The sequence below is a fragment of the Pholis gunnellus genome (genome assembly GCF_910591455.1).
Source record: "Pholis gunnellus genome assembly, chromosome: 1".
Taxonomy (NCBI): Eukaryota; Metazoa; Chordata; class Actinopteri; order Perciformes; family Pholidae; genus Pholis; species Pholis gunnellus.
In genome coordinates, this window is record NC_136528.1 from 28,863,909 (window position 1) to 28,890,586 (window position 26,678).

Here is a 26,678-nt window from a genome sequence, read left to right on the forward strand (position 1 = left end):
TTTTGGGAGGTTTGCAATTGAGTTTTATGCCTGATAGTCAGCTGTAATTCTGTCTCTGTATGAGGCGGGCTTCTAAAACAGAGCTGTAGACATGTTGACAGGAAGTCCCAAAGGCAGTACCCGGTTTATCCGCCTCTCATGTACCACCGACACAGTGCAGCGTTGGTGTTAGCGTTTCTTTAATTCTCACATTCACTTTGTGTAAATGTGCAATGCTCCTAATGTAGGTTACTTCAGGGCACACAAAGGGGAATACTTTACTGCATGTTTCCGTAGCTAACAGACGTAGTTCGATTCTAATGATGAGCAGTGTTTATTTCCTCTTTAGACATTCATTCCCATGACTTTGCTCCATTCTTGGGTCAAATGTAATGAATAAAATTTCTTTGTTTAACTGATGGCCATTTTAGTTTAAAGGAATAGTTTGAGATTATAGTAAATATAAGTATTTGCTGAGAATATTGTGTTTCTTTTGGCAAGAAAACAACTTGGTGTATCTCCCCAAAATGTCAGCAGCAAAAATAGATTTCAAGCAGTAATTTAACCAACCTCTGCTGTCCTGATAGCTCTGCTCTGTTAACCTTCACTGATCTGTCACATTTTATTCCTCGTTTCCCAACTTCTCTTCTTCTCTCTCTTTTTTCCACCCCCCTCCCCACCTCCCTTCCTGTCTGTCTGTCTGTCAGAGTAAAGATGCCGGCATCAGGACTCTGGTCATGTTGGATGAGCAGGGAGGTAAGTTCATAAGGAGAGAGACCACTGAACACTGTTTCTCTTAACATCTGTCTGCACTTGACATCTGCTCTACCACCGATTCTCTCTGTGCTGAATAATGAGCGAGTCGCCATCACCAGTACGTCCAGTATAACGCAGTAGAGTCCCAGTCAGATTTACAGCACAGATGCGGATGACCTTTATGGTTCTAGAATTACTAAAGTAGAAGAGCAGTATATTTCTTTCTGAGCTTCAGCCAGGTCCTTAAACGTAACCTCCGCTGTAGTCTGAACTAATGTGGCTGAAATGATTATACTGGATGTGACTGTTGAGCTAGCCTTCTGCTTCGCCTCCCTATTACGGTACTGCGCTTTTATTCTTCCTTTAAACTTTAGATATACTTTACCATTCTCTTTTCTCTGAGGGCAAACAATGATCAGTTCGACCGGTAATGTCAAACAAACACTCTTTCTCATATTACTCCACAACCGACGTTCTTCTACATGCTTGGCATACGCTAGAAGTTTCTGTTGGTTGAAATTGGCTGCTAGATGTCTCCAAATCCTACACATTGTAGCTGTAAGAATTAAAGGAGATACTCTGACAATCTGGGTACTCAGCCAGTGAAAACGGTTGCATAAAGTCCGTTGTTGCTCTGGAGGAACTTTTAGAAGTCATAAAACACCCCCATCAGGATCACCACACTCACTGCCAGTTGACCGCCGAGAAACATGAGGCCATGCACAACAATGATCCACACAGTAACCGCTTCGGCACAAACGGGAATGCACGCCACAAGCGTGCGTTTATCAGTAAACAAGATTTTACTGTGTAAAACTAACAACAAAAAACAGCATCTGCACTGTCAACAGTTTGACCTGAATAACATCAGCAGTAGTGCCGGCTTATCCTTTACCTTAAGATTAACGGTTTTATAGCCACAAATCCACCTCTGTTACTGTCACTAGCACTCTTGTTTTTACTTACACAACAAAAATAAATGTGACGTGTCTGTGCATCAGATTTTTGTTTTGTTTTCCACTCTTGCAGTACTTCAGCCCTCGTAGACTGCAGCACAGTGGAACCGACTGTCCCTGAGGGAAACACTGCCAGCCGGCGCTAATTCAAAATGCATTCAACAGCTTATATAACTGACTCTTTTATGTCAAACTAAATTAATCATAACATTTCTTTAAATATCTAAAAGAATACCATGTCCCCCGAAACAGCAAAGCAAAAGCAAGGTCAGGGGCCTCTCGTGGAGTTCCAGATACTACTGTAGGAACACAAACAAAGCCCACTGCATGATATTAAATCTTTTTCAGACATATCTTCTTCTTTTTTTCACATTGTCACTACATTGTTTAAAATCAGTAACATTAAATTCATGGTAAGAAAATAAAAAAGGAAAGTAGGGTGCAATCTTATGGGCTCCCTCTGTAGCCCCGTGGTGAATATGGGCCCTCGGTCACCCCCCCCCCCCACACACACACACACACACACTAAATTCCCACTATTGGCTTGTGCTCAGCTCCATGCGTGAACGAGCAGCCTAATTGGCCTGTCAGAGGAACAGATAGCCTGTTTCCCCTCTCTCCCTCTCTCCCTCTCTCCCTCTCTCTCTTCCCTCCTGTCTTTTCGCGGCTGCGTCGGCTCACTGCTGTTAGTGCAGGACAGCAATGAATTCACAGATTTAAATTACCTCTGCCTCTCGGCAAATGTCCTCTTAACCCGATCCCCCATCTGTCTGTCTCTCTCTCTCTCTCTGTTTCCCGTCTTCCTCTTCTTCTTTTTCTCTGTCCCATGATCCCTCTCCTCTTTCCCACCAGACCCTGCTCTCATTCCCTTTCGCTTTTCTCCCCTGACCTCTACACGTTCTTCCTCTCCAGCTCCTTTGCCTGGAGATCACTTATAATAATAATAATAATGATGAAGCGCTTTCTTGTCTTCATTCGTTCTGTCTCTCCTCCCCTCTTCCCTCCAGACCCTCCCTCCCATTTACAATGGCCGCCGAACTACACGAGCCTCTACAATCGGACGCCTTGATATATTCGCTGCGTTATTTACAGCCAGAATTCCCTCGAATATCGCCATGAAAGACAAACAAGGCTCATAAGTGATAGCCGCCCATGCGTGTGGTCATTAACACAGTCTTGTTGAGCTGTAAACTGGCGCGTAACTAATCCCTCTGCCCTTTACACACGCAGGTCATGCTTTCATTTCTTGCAGTGATGTATTACGTGTGGTGGAGGTCTCACTGCAGCTAGTGAGTCCCTCCCTGCTCGGCCGTTACATGCATGTTGACCTGAATTACGTCTCGTTCAGGGCCGATGGGTTGCAACTCGACCTCGGTGAGCAACGCTTTCGCTCGGAGCACAAACCGTCGGTTGGATTCCACCCCCACCCCCACCCCCACGAAAGCTGAACAAGTACAAGGAGGATGGTTGATGTTTGTTTGTAATGATACAACTCAATAACATGAGATCGCTCAACACCATAACAGGTCGTGAAATAGTCACAAAAAGCAATCTATTGGCGTTGTGTACAGGGACATGAGTTGTCTGTTTTTTCAATTAGGATCTTTTTTCGTATGGACACACAAATTAAATGCATCCATGTGACCATGCAACGGTCAGAACTAGTTTATGGTGGCCATGAGAGGAGTTTGATTGGGTACATTTAACACAGGACTCACAAGACTGATGTTCGACACCGCGTGTCTCAAAGTGTTGTTGGGGTTTTGTTGCCTAAACCTAACGTTCATAATGGTTTTCCTCAACCTAACTACGTGGTTTTGTTGCGTTAACCTTCGTTCGTAAAGATTTTGTGAAAGCACTCTATGTGGTACCGTTGCCTAAACCGAATGACCTAATTATTTTAAGACCTAACATATCCTAACTGTACGTAGTTATTTCAAAGTCAACGATGATGTCTTTCCTTAACCTAACAAAGTGGTTTTGTTGCCTAAAGCTAACTTTTGTCTTGTAACTTTGCGTCATCCCGAAAAAAGTTGTTCCAAGTGACGCCAAAAACAACGGACAAGCGTGCCCATTTACACGAAAACAAATGTATTCCGTGACTATTTCATAAACTGCTCTGAGACTGTCTTGCATTAAAACTCTGGATATTTTCCAGGTGCTGTTGCACACAGCAGCGTCTCTGAGTAAAGTGGATTTAAGAGGTGAAACATTAGGTTTCACTGATCCTGGAGAGTCAGGGTAGTCTTTACATAAACTTGCGAAGAGATGTAAAGTATAAAAAAGAGAGTTTGAATAATAAGTGTTGCTTATAGACAACCAATACACAGTCAACTTTTTATGATGCTCATTTTACTTGTGTAAGGAGTTTTTTTCTCCATCTCTCCCAGAGGTCAGTCCTTAGAAAGAAAACTGTAGCCTAAAGCCAACAGAGTTGCAATCTTATAGGTTTATATTATGGCCACCAGTTTTAGTTATTCCAACTTCGTTTCTGTGAAATCATGTAGTGTCCGTCATCTTGGCACGGCACAGGACTCTAAACTCTATAATGATCCTTGGCCGCCGTTGCCGTGGAGAAGAAGCTAGTGAGAGGCGCGAATCAAAGCGCTAATAAATTCAACTGATTTGTCGGTGCAGATGAGAACCAAGAATTTAAATTTCAGCTGCAGGTTGTTGGTTTTTTTCAGATCAGTCATTTCATTGAATCTCACATTCATCCGGTATAAAAACTGGAAATGTCATGATGATTTGACATGCTGCTTGTGAAAAGGGGCCTGTTGTACGCATTCATTTGAATCACCCTCTCTTTCCCTTCTCGTGGGGAAAGAGAGAGATGGGAATCGGACCTGGGACTCACCGCTCAGGGCATTTGTGCCAATCAGGCACCATGCCCCCTTATTGGCTAAACCTGTGACAAACTGTGGGGAGAGGAGGGAAGGGGGAGGCTCTCCCACGATAATCTCCAGACGGATTGAGAGGAGGCAGGTTGGCCCGGCTGTCCGAAGCTAAGGAGATAAATAATGACTCTCTCTCTCTATCACCTTCCTTCTCTACTCAATCCCTCACTCACACTGCCTGGGATTACCACTGGAGGCCATTTAGTTGTTGTCTACTGCACCGCCCAGTTCTACCGTCCAGTTAGCAGAAAATTCATCTTAATCCATCCTCCTGATCCTCTCGCCTCAGCTTTTAAGATCTGTCTAAGATTTCGCTTCATTTATTTACGCTCTGTGTAAACAGCTCTGGCTTTTAGAGAGAGAGAGATAAGTGGGAAAAGAAAGCGAAGCGACAACAAAGTCATCTTGGTTTTCCACTAAAATGTTGCGAGTTATCTGTATTAAACGTAAACAGATTGTGAACTGTCCCAGGTCAAATGTTGCCATCTTGTATTCTGACAGTCCTTCCTGTGGCTGTTACATACCTCAGCTTTCATGATTAAGAAAACTGACCCTGATAGCAGAGATCTGCACAACTGACGCAAAGGTCCGAGCAAGGTCGTTATTTACTATTGCACGTGGAGACTGAATCCTGGTAATAATCAACACTCTGGATCAGCAGCACTCGTTCCAATAGATCTTGAGCCAGTGTTTTACGACCATCTGTGTTGCACTACAATGTGACTAATCAAACCCCGGAAGACAAAGCGCCCCCTTTCCACTGATGGAGATTACTGGTATCCTGCCCTACAACCATTAACCAAAGAGAGAGCGAGAGAGAGAGAGAGAGAGAGAGAGAGGATTCAACCTTGAATCAGAGCTTTTTATAGCTCTGTGCCCCGTTGACCATCTGAGTGAGGAAGCATCTGTGACTTTGCGTGCCTGAATGCTGCTTTTCGTCACACTTGCTTCATGATCCGTTTATTGATTTTGTCACTCATTTATTCAATCGCTTCTAAGCCCTCCGCCTATCGCTGCCTCTCCCACTGCTCCCGTTGACGTGCAGTTTCACTCCGAATTAACATCCAGCACCACATGAAGCGTGCGGCTGCCGACGCGGCGGCTCATAAGAAATACTCAGAAAGAAGCAGTGTGTCACTTTGGATGGAGGTATGAGACAAAAGCTGTCGGAACCCCTTGTAGATTTCCAAGGAAATAAATTCATCCATAGCCCGCTTTGCCTTCTGCATCTATAGCCAAAACCAATCTTTGCCTCTTGCACCATAGCGTAGTGCGCCAACCCCGGAACAAAACAACCAGTCAAATTTATGTCACTGCTCTCATGCCTTTTATCCTCACCAGAGCAACTTGATCGCCAGGAAGAGGGCATGAACAAGGTGAACGCAGACCTGAAGGAGGCCGAGAAAGATTTAAAAGATATAGGACAATGCTGTGGTCTGATATGCCCATGTATTAAAAAGTAGGTACCGGCCAGGAGCCCTGAGTCCTGCCTGTCCAGTGCTGGTGGTGGTGGTGGTGATGGTGATGTCTGATGTCTCTCTTGTCACAGTCAATGTCTTTTTTTGTCTCTTCTCCTTTGTTCACCCTCTCTACCCCCCCCCCCCCCCCCCCCTCCCCCCCTTCCCTCCACCCGCAACTTCTTCCACCTCTCTTCTCTTCTCACGTGCTTTCGTTCTTTTGCTGGGAAAAAAAATGACAATGTGTTGGTAATCAGAACAACTGGAACGCATCGAGGAGGGGATGGACCAAATCAATAAGGACATGAAGGATGCAGAAAAGAATTTGAACAATCTAGGACAGTTCTGTGGTCTATGTTCATGTCCCTGTAACAAGTAGGTGCTGCCTGTGTCGCCTGACTGCATGTGTTTCAGTGCCTGCCTTCCTGCCTCTCTATCCGCCCGCCTGCTTCTGGTGTGTTAGAGCATGGTGACCTGTGGTGTGAGCCACGACAACAACAACAACAACAACAACAGCATCATGCTCCCGGAACAGGCACCAGTGCTGCATGCATGTGTGTGTGGGTGTGGGTGTGTTTGCTTCAGTTGAGAGTGTGTGTGTGTACATGCATGCATGAACAACACACACATCTGCAGGACAGGTTCCGATGCCACCTTTTTTTTTTTTTGCTGTTTGTCATCACCCAAAAAAGCCCTTCATTCCACGTTGGATTAGAGATTTTTTTCCAGCAGGTAGCGGCGTCAGCAGTGATCTGGGCCGCGGTGCCCACCCACCGCTACACCCCTCTGAACCCCGCCCAAGCCCAGCAGCATGATGCAGTCATGCTGTGCACAAAGTCCAACCAAAGAATAAATCAACTAGTTGCCTTCTCCACTAAATTACTCATTTGATTTGTATCCTCTTGCAGTACAAGAAATACTCTTATTCTCCTTCTTGCAGAGAGTTAGATGAGAAGATTGCCACTGCTCTCCAGTCTGTACAATACATATGTACCTTAGCTTAGCTTAGCTTAGCACAAAGACTGGAAACAGGGGGAAGTAGCTAGCCATGCTTGTTCAAAGCTAACAAAATCCACCTACCAGCACCACTAACGTCATTAATTAACACGTTGTAAAGTGTAAACACGTTGTTGTAGTTTTACGGTAGATACGTCGGACAATTCAGTTGGCTAACATTTACGTTTTTGTATTAATTAAACAAACAATTTAACCTCTCAATTATTGAGCTTTAGAGATGCTAGTTGGTAACCTAGCTGTCTGCTGGTGGTAGCCTCATAGTTTTTCAAATTCTTTATCTCACTCCCTGCAGGAAAGCGAATGTGTATATTTCCAAAAAATGTCAAACTATTCCTTTAAGCGTAAATTATTTTTGGGGGTCCCAGTTCTCAGATGTGGTGATTGATTAATCTATTCTTGAATGTATGCTATTTTCTATACAATGTTTAGACAGTAAGCCATGAACACATGAACGGGTTACATTGCAAGCAAGCCTTAAAATAAGTCACAGCGTTTTTACAGATACTGGACTGGTGATGAACTTTTAAAAATAAATACAAAAATGTCTAACTTACGCTTCAACACACCAACTATGGCAAACGACCCCAGATAACAAGTTGTAACCATAGGATGCCTCAGTTGGCCCCTCAAGACTGTCCTACACAATGAACTATAAGAGCGGGGTAAACTTGGGCACACACAACGTTGAGTGCTACCGTTTTAATATTAAAACGCTTAAACCACGTATTTGTCGTGTGAAAGCTTTGATATAAAGGTGGATTCCCCAATGCCAGTTTAGCCAAACTCCTTTGTGATCTGGTCTCTGGCCCTCCTAAACAGCCAAACTATGGCCACTGAGTCATGTCTGAGCATACAATTATCTGGGACCAATACACGTACTGTATACAGTTGTCTATCTCAGAGCTATAGAAAACACAAGTGGCTGACAAACCAAGAAATAAATGGCTATATATGGGTTATTTTTGGTGGGTTTGCAGCATGATGTTTCACAGTCATTCTTCTGGGAATGAATTAAGCGATGCCTTAATGATTTACCAAATGGTATTAGTGTAGAAGATGCTGTATTTTTAGTGATCTTGAGGAAAAACTTAAAACGAATGCCAAAAAAAACCTAATCTACTGTTTTAGATCTGACCTAGAATGGCACATTTTTGTAATTCTTGTCTTCTGTCTTCATTGTGTACTACCACTATTTATACATCCACTCTGGAGATTCAGTAGACATCTTAACAACAGACAATTCTTTTCTCCAAAACAGGGCTGAGCAGGATTCTTGACACTAGCACTAATCTGCTTTATTTACATCACAGCCGTCATTTTGTAGCAGTTGGTGTTTGTTTAATGGTCACCACCTGAACCTTTTGTTTCCTGTTATGAAGGTATATTAGCAGTTTGCCGCCTCCACGTGGTCCGTTTTTTGGTCCTGCTTCCATACGTGATTGTCTTTGGGTTCAGGTCTTGTCTATTCTATAGCTCTTTGGTCCTCCATCTCATGAACCACGTGTTATGTGATCCTGTGGTTGACGTCATGTGTTTCATCTTATATACACCTCTTTATATGCCAGGGTCAAATAGCATGTGAAAAATAATTCTTGCTTGTTGTTATAAACTGGAGCACCTGATGGGCGGGGTTTCGCCACCTCGGCGCAACAGTGTCGCACACACAGTGGTCGTCTTTCGTCGAAGAGTGAACAAATACAGATTTTAGATTTGAACTGTGTTCGTTGTGTTGTCCTCAGTGGTGACTTCCGCTCATCAGATGCTCCGAGCAAAATGAAACAAATGCTAAGAATTAGATTTGCCTATTTGACTGTATACAGTGTATCCTCTTACATCCAGATGAAATGAAGGGCTCATCACAGCTACTGTATTACATAGTCTTGATCACCATTCACTCACTGTTTTTTTCATAATTTATTTTTGGGTTGGTTGGTTTTCCACAAGGGATCTAACTGCTCGACTTTCTTTCACTGTACAGCGTGTGTCTGATCCTGTTCCTTCTTCACGTGTTTCCCCCTCCCCGTGTCAAACATAGTGTTCCATGTCTTCCGCCTTGCACGTCCTCTCAACTTTGCACGTGTGTGTTTTCGTCTCCCCTCCGTCCGGAGTCTGGTCATTATGTGTTCTGTGTTTGTGCTCTTCTGTACGTGCTCGTGGTGGGAGATGGTTTTACCTTTTGAGGAGAACTTTTCGAACACAGCTTCTTGTGCCCGGATTCAATTGATCTGCATGTCGGATCAATTATTCACAGATTGCAAACGCACGTATGTAGGTCCATCATAAGTGGCCGGCAGGCCGCTTCTAGCAGGCTAATTGACTTGATACCATAATTAACGCGATGCATTCCAAACACACAGTATGTGAGTTTTGAACATGTGAATTGCTAGAAATCATGTGCTCAAATAGACATGCACACACACAACCTCACATGTACGCCTAGCCTTGGTTACGTTTACAAACAAGTGCAAACACACACATATCTAAATAGGCATACAAGTGTCTATACAACAAGCACACAATGCAGAAGTTGAACTGGCCCTGACGGAAATGTGTGTGTGGTAGGATTAAGGGCGGGGGCCAGGCCTGGGGAGCGAACCAGGATGGAGTGGTGAACAGCCAGCCGGGGGCTCGAGTGATGGACGAACGTGAACAGATGGCCATCAGCGGGGGCTTCATCCGCAGGTAAGTACTACGTGTGTGTGTGTGTGTGTAGGTGTCCCTCTGTGTGTAGTAGTTGGCAGGCTTGCTGCTTGCTGTGTGTTTGTGTAAGTGCTGGTGTGTGTGATACTGTTTATGTAAAATCACATGAGACTCATCCTGGAATAGGTCGCCCCATTTGGACTCTTCTCGACACTTTCCCCCCTCATTATGGACAATGTGTCAGTTGCTAAACTGTGTTTTCATACTATTCCCCATGGGACTGATTGGAATTTTAATCTCAATTCACTGTGATGTTTTGAGGATTACAGATTGAAGGACTGTGCCGAAGAAGCGGGACACGTTCTGCAGCAATAAGGGTTCAGTACAGCAATGTAGTAATTTCATTTTTAGAAAAGAACTAAATTGCAACAATTTTGGACACAAATACCTGATGGATATGTGTTATTCCACTGGTTTCCAGCCTGTTTTGCTTGTGAACCCCCCCCCCCCCCTACCTATCACTAGTGTCAGAAGTGTCAGAACTCTAAACTTCAGTAGGTAACACTAACCACAAAAAAGCAATGATTTGAGCGGACAAAATGTGTGTAGCAGAGCTGTTTTTTAATCACCTTGTGACCCGTTGGAGGGGTCCCGACCCTCTGACTGGGAATCACTGAGTAATGCTATGACATGTGATCTAAGCCTTGTGGATCCTGGAGAATTATCAGAGTTTCTTCCTCCTGCTGAGTTTTGTTTTTCAATTCCTTGGAAAACCGGATCGATGTAGAGTGCTCTCCATGGTACTGAATCTCCAGACGGCTCATAAAGTGTGTGACATAAAGTGTGCCATGTGGTAATATAATACATTCTATTTCAAAGAACATTGTGATTTTATTATTTATTGACTTATTTAATTGCTTTATAGACATTGTATCTTCCCCGCACACTGTTGCGTACCGTGCCACGCCGCTTTAGTGAGGCTCGTGCTCTCCAGCGCAATGTAAAAGATCCTAACATGATCTTTGGCCTGCCTTCCTCCTGTGTGCTCCAGGGTAACAGAAGACGCCCGGGAGAACGAGATGGATGAGAACCTGGAGCAGGTGGGCGGGATCATTGGCAACCTGCGTCACATGGCCCTGGACATGGGCCAGGAGATCGACACCCAGAACCGCCAGGTCGACAGGATCATGGAGAAGGTACTGCTCAGTGACAATATCGCCTTTAAGTTGGTGGGAAAGGGTTTGTTATTTCTAGAGAATTGCAGGGCTTCGCCATTCTAAATTCAAACTTAACAAGTCTGATTTTAGTTGTTACTAGGCAACAAGCTGTCCTTGGTTGGTGGGGTAGCAAAGTAAATAGTGCCAACAGAGTTCACATGTCGAGGTGTGATGCTCCAAAATATCGACAATATGGATCTGCAATGCGAGGATAAAGAAGGAGCTTTGTTGTATTAAATGTAACTTAAATGAAAGGCAACAAATCTAGGGCAAATGCTAGCTAATCTAAGGAGTATTTAGCTGATATTCAGCATGGATTAGATGCTCAGCACTCAGCTATGTGACAACGGATGCGGCTGTGCTGGAGCAAATCTGATTCACATGCCAGTGGACAAAATCTGGGTGTAAATCTGAATGTTACAAATCCAAATTGTCCACTTTGTCAATTAAATTAGTATGATTATCTACATTAAAGGATAATTGCAGATTATTTCCAGCATATTTCCCAGGAATGTGAATATGCAGGGTGACTAGGTCATCCCATAAATTGAGCCGGACATAGATCCCAATGCAGTTAGCCACAATGACCCGTTCCAGGCGGCTACATTATTCATTTTTTTTTACCTTTGGTCAGCTGTTCGAAATGATTCATGTAAAGATCATGTTTATGATCATCTCCTGTAAAAGTCAGCATGACCCATAGATTCACACACGCATAGCCACAGTTATGCACACCAGCTAAACACACCGGGTTGAAAACAAACCTGCATTCTCCTTTTTTAAGTAACTCCTCCCCCACACCTCCGCCGGCCGCTGGCTGAACTGTGTGCGTGTGCTTCTTTCAGGCCGATTCTAACAAGACCAGGATTGACGAGGCCAACCAGCGTGCTACAAAGATGTTGGGCAGTGGCTAAACTGCAGCGAGAAAAAAAAGAAGTGCTTTCATCCCCGTTTCACCCCAATCACCTTGAAGAAAACAACACCAACTAACCTAGCCCAGTTCCCCCACCCACCCCACCCCATCCCCCCAACACCGACGCCCTATGCTCGACAGCAGGCGCTGCAAAATCATGCTTTTATTGTGATAGAGATTTGCACACAAGCACATATCATAAACCCCCCGCCCGGTTATGCTCATCACTTCCTTCCCCTTGTTGTCGATGTTGTTCTGTGGTGTCGCTGAAATAATAGTTCTGTTACACATCATCCACTCAAAGTGTCTCCACGCTGTACATAGCGCTTCTTAAATGGCTTCATCGACTTAGATCACTTGTTCCTGTTTTCTTCATCGATCGTTTTTTCTTTTATTTATTTTTTTAAGTCTGTGTAATATAAACTGTATGTACACCTTGTTCCAACATGTCCGTCCCCCATCATATCAGTGTCCCGGCGTTGTCCATGAGAGACGCGCTGCGTGTTCATCAGTTAGGGTGTCGTGATGCTACATGATAAGGCCACAGTGAATATAGTGAACATGCAGCCCTCACAGCTAGTAGCCAAGGCCACCGTTTCAATAACCACCAAGTCACTTAATGTTGACGTGGAGCCATTCGGATGATGACCGCTAATGAATCAACTCTTAGACGGAGCAGTATTAACACAATTCGATGCCATTGATTGAATAGTATTAAACCGTTTCCTCAGGGAGCTAAATCTCACCAGTCTAAAGCGACGGTTCATTATTGAACTGATTTGTTGAAATCCATAATATCTCTATCATAGGACCCAGTGCATAAGCGAACATTTTGCATTCGGCTGAGGTCTGAACAGCGTTGTCGATGGGACTCAGAAAATATTTTGGGCATTAACCATAATAGGTAACATTGGGATTGATGATAAGAGCAGGTTCAACATCAAGCAATTCAACTGGTAGGAAAAGTTTACAGGGGAGGTCACAACCTCTCCACATCCCAGGCCGGACTGCTTTACCCATGACTCAACCCCAGCAGTATCAAGCAGTGCATTAAGTGTGTTATGCATGTTCATCCGCTGCTAGAAGACACTGAATTATTCATTTATTCAGACAGAAATATCCTGACATGGCAACCGCATGCTACATATGTAGGCCGCACGGAAGAGAGGCCCATATTTATCTGCAGTAGTGTCACTCTTTTTGTTTCATGTCTCTTTAACCTTTTCCGGACTGTGACCATCATTGTAAAATAATACCTTGGAAAATGCCAATAAAACCATCATAACTGTAGAACCAAACTGAGCTTCCTCTCTATTTTTAGATGACTTTCAATACTGGTTTGTGTTTGTGCTCTCCTAGTAAACACCCTGAGGTTTGTAGCTTTAAATCCCTCAAAACACAAGCAACAATGTATGAATGCACGAGTTAGAACAGAACCGGGACTGTACAATGCAAAAACTACTCTTAAGACACAGTGGTACAATATGAAACAAGAAGTTAAAAAAAAGTGGTCAAAATGGGAGTTTTTCAGTTCTAGCCAAGAGCACATGCATCAGCTGAAAACAAGATAAAGAATTATTATGTGAATAAACTATTCCCAGACAAATAAATAACTAAAATAATAATGCCAATAAAATAGGCTGAGGTTTTACAGTGAAAAATCACATGTGCTCTTAAATATCATACTCTTTCCTCACGTATCTCGTATGTTATGTTGAATTTTCTCATTTCAGGGAGATTGATTTCTTTGCGGTGTTAACACAGTCACATCCTCCACTAACACCGACCGGTGACAGTTGTGAAGGGACTTCAATCTTGACCCTCCGCACACGTCACATGACCCAGCCTTATATAAGGGGGAACAAAATATCACAGTAATTACTCACCCTATGAAGACTTCTTCGTAGGTGCTATTGCTATGTCACATTTTACGACCCACAATGTAACACACGTGTGACATAAGGTTATATTATGGTCATTGCATCAAGAAAATATGCTTTAACTTGAGCCCTTCCACAGGGAGGTGAGAGGTCAGAGAGCTTATGCTAACTAGTCGTAAATTGCTCTAAAACTGGAGCTAAATGGCTCAAATGTGCAACATTATCAAAGATATCTAAAGCACTATGGTGTAGCATGGAAAAATGAAATAAAAGACAAACGCTGGAGAGAGAGAGAAAGAGAGAGACAGGAAGAAATAGAGAAGGAACGATGTGCAGCAGCACATTACACTAATGGACATCCACTGTGGTGCCCTGGGCTTAGGGCGGATTAGAGTTTACCACGTCACTAAGAACACTGATACACACCCACACACACACACTTGAATCTACAGCAGATACACACAACAGCGTAATCCGCTATACCTTGGTTACATGCGCAACACGGCCCCTGTGCATGCATGTGATGTGTGCATGCATGTGATGTGTGCATGCACACAAAGACAAATAAAATGGATGAATGTCTTCATCCATGTTGTCAACATGGAAAGAAATGCTACATATATGGTTATTGGTGGTTCATTAAATACAACATAACTTTACCCCTTAAATGATAACCTAATGTTTTGTTGTGGAATCTATCATTTCTTCAGCTCCTCACGTGCACTTGTTATAAAAGGTATTTTGCTGCTGTAACAATAAATGAAACCAGCATGCTTTGTGCGCACTAAGAGCTCCAGAGTGTTTTTAAACCAAGAGCTCCCTCTGCTGGTATTGTGTGTTGAATTTCGCAGTGATGTTAAAGGGGCCCTCCACCAATTTTTGGCAATTTAAGTTCTTTTTTCTCTCTTTTAAAATGTTGTAAAAGAAAGATTGCGATACAAACTGGGCGTGTTGAATTTGAAAGATGTGGTTGTCTTTTTGGCATGGAGGGTCTAATGAAAGATGATATAAAGTGCATTATGGGAAGTGTAGGATCCAGTGTTTTGGGGGCATGACTTATACTCAAAATTCAGGATATTTTGGGCCCTGCTGCTGTTATAAACTATATTCTAACACAAATGCACAAACCAAATTAGTCAGGAAGTGTCCTGAAGCAGAATAAATAAAACATTTGTGTGTAATTTGCACTGGATGCTAGAATCAACTAATTATGTCACAACCACTTCCTACAGTCTGTTACTCACACACACACACACACACACACACACACACACACACACACACACACACACACACACACACACACACACACACACACAGTGAGTAGCACGCTGTGCAGTCTCTGGCAGGATGGTTACGAAACGGACCTATCAGCAGTGTGGGCTTGAAGCGTTCGGCTATCTCCGTCCGTCACGTGACCCGCGTCGGTCGCCCTACTCGTGTTTGTCCGCCCCGAGTCTCCCTCTCTGACACAGAGGACGGTTAGCACCCACTGCAGTACCATGTTCCGAGCCGTGTTCCGACTGTCAGCCACGGGGGCCCGGAGTCTGGCTCGGTCACGAGCCTGCTACACAGGTAGGACGGTCCGCTTCTACACACCTGCCGCGAAATGAAACAGCCTCTGTCACAAAGAGAGCGACCATAAGCTGGCTCGGCTAGCCACCTAGCTTAGCTACAGCTGTGTGGTGAAAGCTAACTTCGGGTGACATTGAATTATTTGTGTGGTTTGCTAACCTTGTGGTCTTGACCTGAATGTTTTCCTGTAGTTTCACCTCACATAACGTATTTTAAAATGAAGAGCCGCGAAATGAATATTGGCAAAAATGTCACGACCTTGCGATGACCCTCCTCAGTTAGTTCAGGAGTGTCAGTGACCGCAGTTTATACGCAGCTGTTACCGACACGTTGTAATGTCCACCATATTATTTATGTATATAGCTAACTTACATATTTCAATGTACATATCGTTTACTGTGGAAGCCTTGAATGCTTTAGTTCGTGACCTGTCTTGATGCTAATATTCTCCCATAAGACCTGTCCTGAAATGAACTCCCTTAGAGGTGTAGCTTACAGTGTTTGGGTGTCTATTCAGAGTACAGCTGACAAGGTGCAATCCACTTTCGTTAGTTCCTAGAAATTGTATGTAAATATTTGTATTGTATAAATGTGATTCGAATAATGAGCTGTTAACTTCAGTTTGATTCGTCGTGTCAATATGATGTGTTGAGGAAATTATAGAAATTAACTTTTATTTGCTGTACAGAAATTATGGAGTTGGAATTATGTCAGTCCCTAATTGTGTGTTGGGATATCGTGGTGTTACATCATTGTGCGATGATACAAATTGTAGTTACTTAATTAGTAGGTAGTTTGATATTGAAGTTGTTGAACCCGGATGTATTCCAGAAGTCACGTGACTTATCACTGAGTGTCTTTAGAGAAACTGAAACCAACCTGCTTTACGGCACGTTTATAGACCTGTATTAGATACACCTTCTAGATTGGCTTCATAGGCCCACAGCATCAGACGTGCAACCTGGTTTTATTTGAGTTCCTTAAAATGCTTAGTTTGTGATCGAGCTTTGAAAGAAGAACTGTGCAGAGCGCACGCTAGTTTTCAAATGTCACTGTGGTGCTCTACGTCTGAATGAGGGTTAAGATAAGAACAGTTGTTACATGTTTTATAGAAAGAACCATTTTACTATGAAAACAAAGAACATATGACTTAAAAGCTTTTTGCATACTTTGGATGTTCTGTTTTGCCCGCTTGACTCTTTTAATTCAATGTGACCTCATCATATTCAAACGTTTAAAAATACACAGAGGACAATGTTTGATACGCCATTATGGCTGACTGAAATGCCAAAAATCTGAAACTGGGTTTAAGGTTGGCAGAGAGTGCCTGGCCAAATTCCTAATCTTGTTAACGTTTAATAATAATATAATATATTTACTAATTTAAAACATTTGGCCAATTCTAGACATGCAAACGTCTTGTGTTGCTGATGTGTTTGGATTACTTTGAAATACTTAGACTGGTTTAGTAGGAAAGTCGTTTATTTATTAATACATTACATGTACTTGTTGTAAGTTCTTGAAACTTATATTTCAAAACATTTGAAGCCATCTCTGTGCTGTGCCTCTTTGTTTCCAGCTCCATTGGCCTCCAGATGTTACTCCCATGGCAAGGTGGAGTCAGACGAGGAGTTTGATGCCCGTTGGGTCACTTACTTCAGCAAACCCGACATAGATGCCTGGGAACTGAGGAAAGGTGACTTTGCTGACAATTTGTTCTTATTCCATTCTGATGACGTGTGCGCTGCCCGTTGTTCCTAGTTTGGTCATTGTCATGGTTCTGGCTCATTTGAAAAAAATTCAGTCAAATATCAGACCCATGTCCAGATTTTACTTTTTTTCTCTCTCTTGTATTGTTTGCATTTGCTCTAATTGCTGATTCTTCAAATTAATTAGGCTTTTTTTTGGTCATTAATTAAAGGCATGAACACCCTGATCGGGTATGACCTGGTACCCGAGGCCAAGATCCTGGATTCGGCACTAAGGGCTTGCCGGAGACTGGATGACCTGGCCAGCGCCATCCGCATCCTTGAGGCCGTTAAGGTGAGTGACCGTCCCTTAATAGGTTCTCTTATGGTCTGCCATGAACCATTTTGTTGAACATTGTTTCTGTGGTGAAGTGACAGACCCTAATAGCAAATTCATCACCAGATTATATTGTTTAATCATCGCTTCTTGCTGCCAGGTTTGCAGGTGTGTCCTGTGACAGAATGCTCTACATTAGTTGCTTTTTGTGTTTTGCAGGACAAAGCAGGCCCCCACAAAGACATCTATCCCTACCTGATCCAAGAGCTGAAGCCAACCCTGTCAGAACTGGGCATCTCAACGCCAGAAGAGCTGGGCATTGACAAGTTATAGGCCGTCAAGGTGAGACTGCACTATACTACTACAACAACTTGGGAAGTCGATGTGTACTGTTGCTGTCCAACACTGCCTCAAACCCTGTAAAATAACTCGTGTTTGAGGCAGTGAAACTAACTTGTGTTCTGAAAATAATGTGTGTTCTTCTCTCCGCAGGTCATTTGATGTTTAAAGAGATGAGCTCCCCTAATTCTCCTCCGTCAAATATGTCTATATTGTTGATTAAATCCATGCGGTCCTGTTGTGTACAAAATGGTGGACCTATTAAAGAAAACCAATTATTTAAGAAAGTGTTTTGTGTTTTCTTGTAAGGTAAATTGTTGATTATTTTTTTAATTTAATGGACCTTTTTTTGTTTTCTTTTTTTACAGCACGTTTTTGTAAAAGTGCAGTAGTAGAGAAATATGAAATATCAAGTTAATAATGTCATTAATGTTGCCGGCATTCCATGTAGGAGTTCCCTGCTAATATGCTTACTTCTTCACTGGCATAGCTTACTGGGCTACTTACATGGAATGGGGTCATCGTCGATATTATTAGTCACACCTACAGTACAAATGTCTGTCGTGGAAAAGGGACTGTTATGCAAGTGCAGGAAGGTTAAAGACCATAAACACAGACTATTTCCACCCTATGTTGTCAAACTACAAAGACCCACATGTTGTTCAGTACTCACATTATCCACAATTGAACCCCTTTTAATCAAAACACATTTTTATTTTCAACAAGAAAGTACGTAAGGTGACTACATGAGCTATATGAAGCTTTCACAAAGCAGTAACTACAGACAATACATGTTGTACAATGTTATCGGATGATATTTGCCGTTTTATTTAGCCTCACATTGCAGAACGTGACGTTACTTTCTCAAGGAGACGGTCGAGGGTTTTTCTCAACAACCAGATGTCGACAGGAGGCTGGAAATGCTATGCATCCACTGTATGAAGTAGTTCAAATAAAAACCACAAATATAATTATATAAATACAAATACATGTTATTTCATTTCATACCGTTTCTTAATTTATTTTCTTTTTTAGATTTGAACTGGATTACAATTATTTGACGCCTAACGTTATGTTGTTGAATTAAAAAATGAGCATGACGGGCTTTTAGTTTGGTTAGATGGTTCAGTGACAAGAAACTACGAAACAAACTACTGCACGAACCAAACATTGCGGTTGATTTATCTTCTTGGCAAACAACACACATAAAACGTGTTTTTTTTACAGAACATCTAGCTAAGCAACGATGGATTTTATTCTGAAATTTTGCCCGGATGTGTTGTGGAAGTTGTCACATAGAGTATAGCATAGCGGGCTAACAGAAGTGCCTACCTGCTCCCGAAGAAAACAGCAAAGTCCCGCGTCGGTGGGACACTTGTCATCATGGCAGTGTTGTGGTGTAAACTGTGACAACTAACGCCAAGATGATGAACGACATCATAGAGGAACCAGAGAAGGACACGCTGCTCGAGGCGCAGTCGGAGCCACAAGTTGTGTCGGTAATGTCAGCTAAAGCTAATCCGGCTAACGCTAGCTCGTAAATAGAAACTGGGAGGCTAGCTGAGTAGCTTAGCCTGAGATTTGTGACAGTTATTCATTTGAGCCATGCTAACAAAACTATGGAAGTCGATGGAAGCTATCTGTCGTTGGACGTTGCCAAGTTTGACTGTAAAGGAAACCGAGTCACATGATTAATGAGCTGACACGCGTGAAATTGATTAACGTTATATGTTCTTGTCGACCGAATGGACTGCTGGGAACATTTTGAGTTTTAGAAAAAAAAGATAATGAGTTGCCCTAAAGAGAAATGTGTGAATAAATTAGTTTCGTTGTTATTATTGTTTTGGAATTACATTGGAGTTGGGTTAAAGTCTTTTTATGACAACCGTAACAACTTTACACTCTTGTTATTTAACTGTCACGTAATGCCATTTAGTTATTATCATATTATTGTCTTGTCAATTACTTACACGCCGTACATGAATGTGAAATACAGATTATTCTTGCTTTCCCCGATTGCAGGGCCCCAGTAATGGCACAAGACCTAAGACCGCTGATGGAGGGATCAGGCCGGTGGAGAAGAGAGGACCTTACATCATGTCCAGAGTTCCAGCAATCCACCTCAAACTACGTAAGCCTTTTCTTGACTCACCCTCACCAGTGTCATTATTGTACCATTCCTTTGAATTCAGCTGTGGTTCACACTAAGACTGCTGAGTGTGCAGCTGGCAGGTCTGGGGAGTCCGAGTCACTGTTGAGCAAAATCTCCCACGGTGTGTATAGAAAGCCGCCCATATAGTCAACTTTTCATAAAGTAGTCCACTGTCCACGGTCATATTACCTTTTATGTTATGTAGATCAAAATGTTCTGCTTAACTGTCAAGGTCTCTTCAACAAACATTACTGCACGTTGCGCTGCTGACTGACACGTGATTTCTAATTCCGAAACTTATTTGGTATCTACAAGAAAAGAGAGAATTTGTTTAGCTGAGTAAAGCCAGGACAACGTCATGGACCAGGAGGATTTTTCCACACAGAGAAGAGGTGTTGTTGGGTTTTATGCGCGGTAAAGTGTCGGCAGTAGGACTCTTGTCATGTGAGAATGCAGGGACACGTTACAAAATACACATGACGTATTTCACAGACTCTTCAGTCTCTGTCTTACATGTTCACAACTCAACACTCCGTAAATAGGAAAAGGAAAAATAACTAGTTTATCTGGTGGATTTCTTAACCATCTTTTGACTTTTGGCATCTAATTATTTGGGAACTACCAATTAAACCCAACTTGAACTCAAGCACTTTAATGTGCATTACATAAAGAGATATATACCTATATACCTTTGTTTTATATGAAAGAAGAAATGATTAGGTTATCTGAAGTCCTGCATTTTAATAAGTTGTTAGAATTTAACCATTTTTGAAATATGATTCTGCACTTCACCAGTTTGCAGACCACACTCTAGATTGAATCTGTGACCGTCACACGCCACAGCACCGGTTCTTATCCTGTATTTATCATCACAAGTAAAAAATTGGTCTTAACAAAAACAATTGAGCATTTATTTCTTATTAAGCACTTTGTCTGCTTAAGTTTGAATACAAAAACACACTTTATTTTGCAAATAACTACACACGATTATCTACATTAGACACATCTTTCAAAACTAACAGCCTGTGTTGTTTACTAAACACTGCCATTGAAATACCACACATTCAATTATCAATCACTTGCACCCAGAATGCATTTGTGAAAACACCTGTAAGTTAACCAATTAGATCACTTAGAATTCAGAGCTTGAACACCGTCACTGTGTTCCAAATTTTATTACTTAAAAGTACTTTTCCTTGATCACATTTTTGTTCAGTAATGTTGAATCTGCACCATGACTTCTAAAAAAAAACCTACAAAACACCATCATGATTTTAGTGTATCGGCCCGATTATCATAACACAGTGACGTCACTCACTCTCAAAGACCTTACACTTGCTGAGAGGGTGTAGGAAGTCCTACACCTTTTGCTTTGACTCTCATCCAGTCAGGCCCAGTTAACACACAACATGTTTCTTATCATTTACAGAGAAACACAGGGAGATGGCGAGGAAGGCGCTGAAGAAGAAAGCCCTCTCACCAGGACCTCCAGTGATGCATCAGCCCAGGCAAGGAGCGAAGAGGTACGATGAGGAAAGACGAAGCTGATGTGAGCTTAAAGCAGCGGAGGAGATGTTCGTTTAGCAGGATTCATTTGACAGTTTCTGGTTCTCCTTTTTAGGACGGTGAAGTATAACAAGGGCTACGCTGCTCTAAGTCAGCACGCTGAAGACACTTTGGTTACGATGGACTCAGACAGGTAAGCTGACACCAGGTATGGAGGCGGAGTCCCTCCCCTTTATGGTGCCCACCATGGGACTGATGCTAGTTTTTTTGATCCTGCTCGAATTGTGCCATGAATTACACATATGAAGTTTGTCAATTTAAAACATAGTCGCAGTTTGATCATTGTGTCATTTGGTTTTGTGTGAGACCGCTCTCTGAAAGACATCATCGCACAATGAATGTCATCAACGCCAACACAGACGCTACCTTGACTTGCTAGCTAGGTTGGTAGCTTAGCTCGAAACACACAGGTATTGTAGCTTCAGCGAGAGATGTCACTTACACAACTTTTGTAGTCTTTCTAATTATGTATTTTCACCATAGACCGTATACAAGAAGTGGACCTAGTCATCGTGACGTCACCCGTTGGTTTGTGGAATGCCGTTTTGAAGCCTTGAGTTTGGCAAATTCACCGTCACCATCTTGAATTACGGCCATCGCCATGTCTGTTGTTGTTTTTTGCAACTAATGAACGGAAGTTACCATATCTGTAATGTGGAGGCGTGACGTAGAGAAGCCGTATACGGTTATGGTGGCGGCAGCGACCTGTCAATCACAAGGTAGCCCCGCCCTAAAGCATCCCCTGCTTTATGGTCTGTTTGACTCTAAATGGACCATCATTTACTAAATGAACATCATGCTGTATTGAAGAAGACTTGAAACTAGAGATTGAGACCATAAACTCATGTTTACAATGTTTACTGAGGTAATAAATCAAGAGAGAAGTAGAGTCATTTTCTCATAGACTTCTATACAACCAGAGGAGTCGTTTAAAGACATTTCTGCATCGACTTCACTCGACAGAACCGGAGGTTGCCGCTTGGTGTGAAGTCTTTGTAATTACGTATTTTCATACTTCAACAGTTTTACGACAAAATGCACTTTGTTGACTTGCAAAATTATCTTTTTAACTGATAAACGTGTAATTCACGTAGGCTCAAAAAAGTATTTTCTCTTAGGGTAGATTGCCGTATTTATTTTCATTTCGGAAAAAAGGTCCACCAGAAGGGGCGGGACTTCGCATCTATACAGGTGACTGCATTGTTGAATTCCTTCTATATGCAGTAAACTGAGACCTGAAATACTTGGCACGCACACACACACACACACACACACACACACACACACACACACACACACAGTTGTTAACTTCAGAATGACAGAACCTGTCGTGCTTGTCCTTACAGTGATGAAGAGATCGATTTTGAGCAGTATTCCTCAGGATACTCTTCAGCTGAGGTGAGTTTACCCCTTGGGACCTCCTTCGGATGCTTTCGTAATCTCACTGTGTGTGCAAGAATCTGTTTTTGGGCCATCCATATATGTTCAAAGACACACACACACATTCACACTCACACTCACACTCACACTCACACTCTCTGAGCCTCTGGCTATTTCCTGACCTCAGATATGTAGCTAGGGCTGTTTTGCTGCCTTTTAGTGGAGCTCAGTCTTACTTGTTTTCTCGCATTGCTGTGGAGGAAGTTTAAAGTTCATTGGTGGGGCATGAATATTTGTATCGTGTGTTTGAAGGGGACTGAGTGTGGGTGTTTCCCAACATGTAAAAAGAGTTTGAACATTAACAGAGGACTGTTTGCATCACTAACAACTAAACTCTATTTAATTAGATAGATGTTTTTCTTTGTCTAGATAATCAGTTCATAGAACAAGTAACTGTCATTTAAAGGTGCTAACTATGGAATTCAGAGTATATCATTTCCAGCTCTTGACATGGCGACTGCTGAGCCGGCAGCTTGCAGCTGACGGTGCTGACAGAGTAAACGGTGTTAACCTGGGGGGCAAACCAGAGGGTGGGTGCTACGCTGACGAGAACGTCGTTTGTAAGCTGTAAGCGCCCCCCATGAGAGCAGTGCAGAGAGCGGGCAATGAGCTCGCAGGTTGGGCACGGTCACATGCACTAACATGCACTAAAAGGCACGCTCGGCCTGCCCAGCTATGTAAACAAATCACAGAGCAGCTCAGGTAACAACAGCAGAGAGGGAGAGCGACTTCATTCTCTGCTCAGGTAGACATTACTCCACTATATCTTTACATCGCTAATAGTTGTTTGCTGCTATGTTAATGCTCTGAATCCCGTATAGAGAACCTTTAAATGTCCAGGTGCCTTAGAACAAGTAAGGTGAACTCATTACACAAATATGAGAATTCTTGTTGCTTCGTAAACAACATAGCTGCTGTTAAATGAAAACAACTCGCTTGTCTGATGTTTGAGGTTCACGTTGTTGAACATCATACACATTACTGTTGAGACCATTTATGTCCTCAGTATATGAAGTAACCTGATTTTGCTAAGTGGCACAACATGTATTAAGTTTGGGTCCCATCAACAGGCACAAGTAATCCGGGGTGTGAGAAAGTCCTACACAGATTAACCTGAGATGTGTACCAGGTTCAGCCATCTTACTCTGGTTGTGTGTTGTGTTATAGCGACGTCATGTCTTTGCTCTCCAGGTCCACCCTGATTTAAGCAAGCAGCTTCTCCAGGACGGCTACCGCCTGGATGAGATCCCCGACGACGAGGACCTGGACCTGATCCCGCCTAAAGCCATGGGCTCCTCTGTGTGCTGCTGCTCCGAGGGCCCGTCCTGCTCCATGCAGTGATGCCCGGTGCCGCTACTCCAAGCGTTCCAAAGTTCCTGTCCCTGACTTTAGTCACCGGTGCCTGAGGCCCTCTTTCTAACCCAGCTCCGCCGCTGTGCTGCCTGAGGACTTCCCGCTCTGAAGCCAAACTCCCCGTTGATGCAGGACCACGTGCACAGAGATCGCTCAACCCACGCGAAGAAACCCGCGGACGGACATGAGAACAAGCCTTATTCACTGTGACTCCAAAGCTTGACCTCTTTTTATTGAACTTCATGAAATGCTAACTATGCCCGTGCTCCAAACAGAGTGGTCGTGCACACCATGGGATATGTCCACGTTGACTCATTTTCCAGTTATTAACTAACTATATGAAGCCTCACATGATCATTTACATTCCGTGACTATTGTTGCATTAACTGGATGTTTGTTTTTCTTTAATGTCTCTGTCTTTACACATTCTGATGACACCTCGTCTAACAAACAAACTTCATTATATGTTTTTTTTTTTTTAGCAGAGCACTAAATTGAAATAAGTCGTCAGATGATTGAGTGAAACCACGTATTTATTTTTGACACACATGTAATTATTCCTTTTCTTCAGCTAATATTGCTTTCTCCAAAAACCTGCAGTGTAGAAGAGAAGCCTGGCCCAGGGTTATCTTCGGCTCCTCCCATCTTATTTGCTCTGGCGCTGAGAAGACAAAGACTTTATTACTTTTTACAAGCTGTCAATGAGCAAACGGCTACATACCAAGAAGAAAGTTCCCCTAGTGATCCCCCGCTAGTAAGAGTTCCAAGTGTTACACCGCCGTGTACGGCACAGATCTGTGAGCAGATGAGTTACTGGAGTGCTTTGACAGATGAACCTATTAGATTTACAATCTCTGTATTGTAGAAATAAGTTTAGCTCCAGAGCGTGTTGAAGAAAAAAGCTGTTACAAAAAAATACATTTCAGATCCTCGTTTAAGTGATCTTGTCATCTGAAGACGTGTGTATGTGGTTAGACATCTATATCGTTCTAATTTAAATCCCCCTTTCTTTCTTTTTTAAGAAAACAATTTTGTTTGGATGGAAAGAATTCAAAGTTAGATTTTATAGATTACTTTTTCTGTCATCTTAAACACATCAAGAGTGTGTGTGTGGAGGACAGATCTGCAGATTATTTATTTATTACTATATTCATCCGGGACACTAGACGTGGGTACAGCGCAAACCCAGTAAACCACATTTGCATAAGGATTAAGGCATTTGTCTACACTTGTTTTTTGCTACCTATATTTGCATACATCAGTCTGTTTGTATTATTTTTTGTGATGTGTCCGTTTTCTACACAATAGACACGGCTGTGCTGAAAATGGAAGTCCTTTTCTTTTTCTTTCTTTTCCCCACTTTAAAAACAAGCATGTGTTCACTCTTGTTGCAGTCTGGGTCATATTGTATTTTTGAAAGTGTGCATTAACAAAAAATGTTCCATATCAGAGCAAGTGACGGCGATCACTTTTTCAGGAGATTCATTTGTGTGTGTGTGTGAGTGAGCAACTAGAAAGTAATTTGCCTTTTACACAAATTAGTAAAATTAAACAGTGAGTTTGAAGATTGCTGTTTTAGAGCATCGAGGTTTCAAGACCGGACAAATGGGTGGCTGCTGTGTTACGTACCTGCAGGCCACACTGCTGTTTCTCACGCTGTGCTGCTACAAGGTGTAACTCTCAGTCATATAAATGAAAGGAAGAGCAGACCACTTGACCACCATAAAGAACTACAAGGACTGGAAAGAGTAGGAACCTTGATTTGTACTTCCAAGAGTCGGGATCTAATCACAAATCCCGTTGAAGACTTTGCGGTGAAAAGGCCAGGTGTTGAAAATGTTACATTATCAATGTGAGTGATGTTCAGTTTCTCCTCAGCGCACGCCATTGCTCTAATGTGGGTGATTTAGTAAATAAAAGCGGATTCTGCTAGTGTGAGGTAAATGCTTTAAATGCCCCCTGGCCCTGCACCATGTTTCTCTACACAAATATTGCACTTAACACCAGTGGTCAGTAGCAAGTACACTTGACTCACCTGTACTATGCAACTATTGGGACAATCTGCTTGTTATACGACATTGTGACAATGTGGTGTTATTGAGTGCTAAATGCAATAACTTAGTTATTTTATGATGGTAAACACTAATCTTTTATTTTGTATTTGATTGTAGTGTTTATTGGTTTACATTATTAAAATAAAGCTATTATCTATACTTCCATGTGTATGTCTTTGATTACAGTTATTGACCGTTATTTCCGGTAGAGATTGTGTAAGGAGTTAGTATATCAATGGAGCTTTTTGATTCTATGATCTCAATGAGTTCTGTATGGTGGATGCACTAACTATTATAAACGTGGTAGTCGTTGTTGCCACAAGAGGGCAGCATAGAGCCATGCTGCTTTCTCAATGCGATACCTACTGCACTGCACTGTTTGGCCCCCTATTTAATTTAAACCTTGCACCCTAATCACTCCCAATATTATTTAGCATGCAGATAAATGACTAGTTCTCAATT

General features: G+C 42.5%; 3 protein-coding genes across 3 annotated transcripts in view; all 3 read left to right on the forward strand.

Annotated features, from left to right (window-relative positions):
* LOC306694655 (synaptosomal-associated protein 25-B-like) overlaps positions 1-11,833 on the forward strand; it is a gene marked incomplete at its 3' end in the record, with an annotated part of 39,331 nt that extends 27,498 nt beyond the window's left edge. The window contains exons 4-8 of the mRNA XM_079157586.1: positions 687-735; positions 5,930-6,047; positions 9,625-9,744; positions 10,754-10,898; positions 11,765-11,833. Of these exons, the coding sequence (XP_079013712.1) occupies positions 687-735; positions 5,930-6,047; positions 9,625-9,744; positions 10,754-10,898; positions 11,765-11,833 (501 nt within the window). The remainder of the gene's footprint in view (positions 1-686; positions 736-5,929; positions 6,048-9,624; positions 9,745-10,753; positions 10,899-11,764) is intronic.
* A 3,322-nt stretch (positions 11,834-15,155) lies between these two features.
* LOC306698911 (cytochrome c oxidase subunit 5A, mitochondrial-like) lies at positions 15,156-17,957 on the forward strand. The gene is made up of 5 exons (XM_079163409.1): positions 15,156-15,287; positions 16,867-16,983; positions 17,209-17,330; positions 17,532-17,654; positions 17,805-17,957. Exons 1-4 carry the CDS (start codon positions 15,215-15,217, stop codon positions 17,643-17,645), a joined length of 426 nt encoding a protein of 141 aa, XP_079019535.1. The 5' UTR covers positions 15,156-15,214; the 3' UTR covers positions 17,646-17,654; positions 17,805-17,957.
* Positions 17,958-18,964: 1,007 nt separating this feature from the next.
* On the forward strand, positions 18,965-26,375 carry fam219b (family with sequence similarity 219 member B). Its single transcript, XM_079161995.1, has 6 exons — positions 18,965-19,150; positions 19,674-19,782; positions 21,233-21,326; positions 21,425-21,502; positions 22,716-22,767; positions 24,001-26,375. The coding sequence occupies exons 1-6, from the start codon at positions 19,076-19,078 to the stop codon at positions 24,148-24,150; spliced, it is 558 nt and encodes a 185-aa protein (XP_079018121.1). The 5' UTR covers positions 18,965-19,075; the 3' UTR covers positions 24,151-26,375.
* Positions 26,376-26,678: the final 303 nt, after the last annotated feature.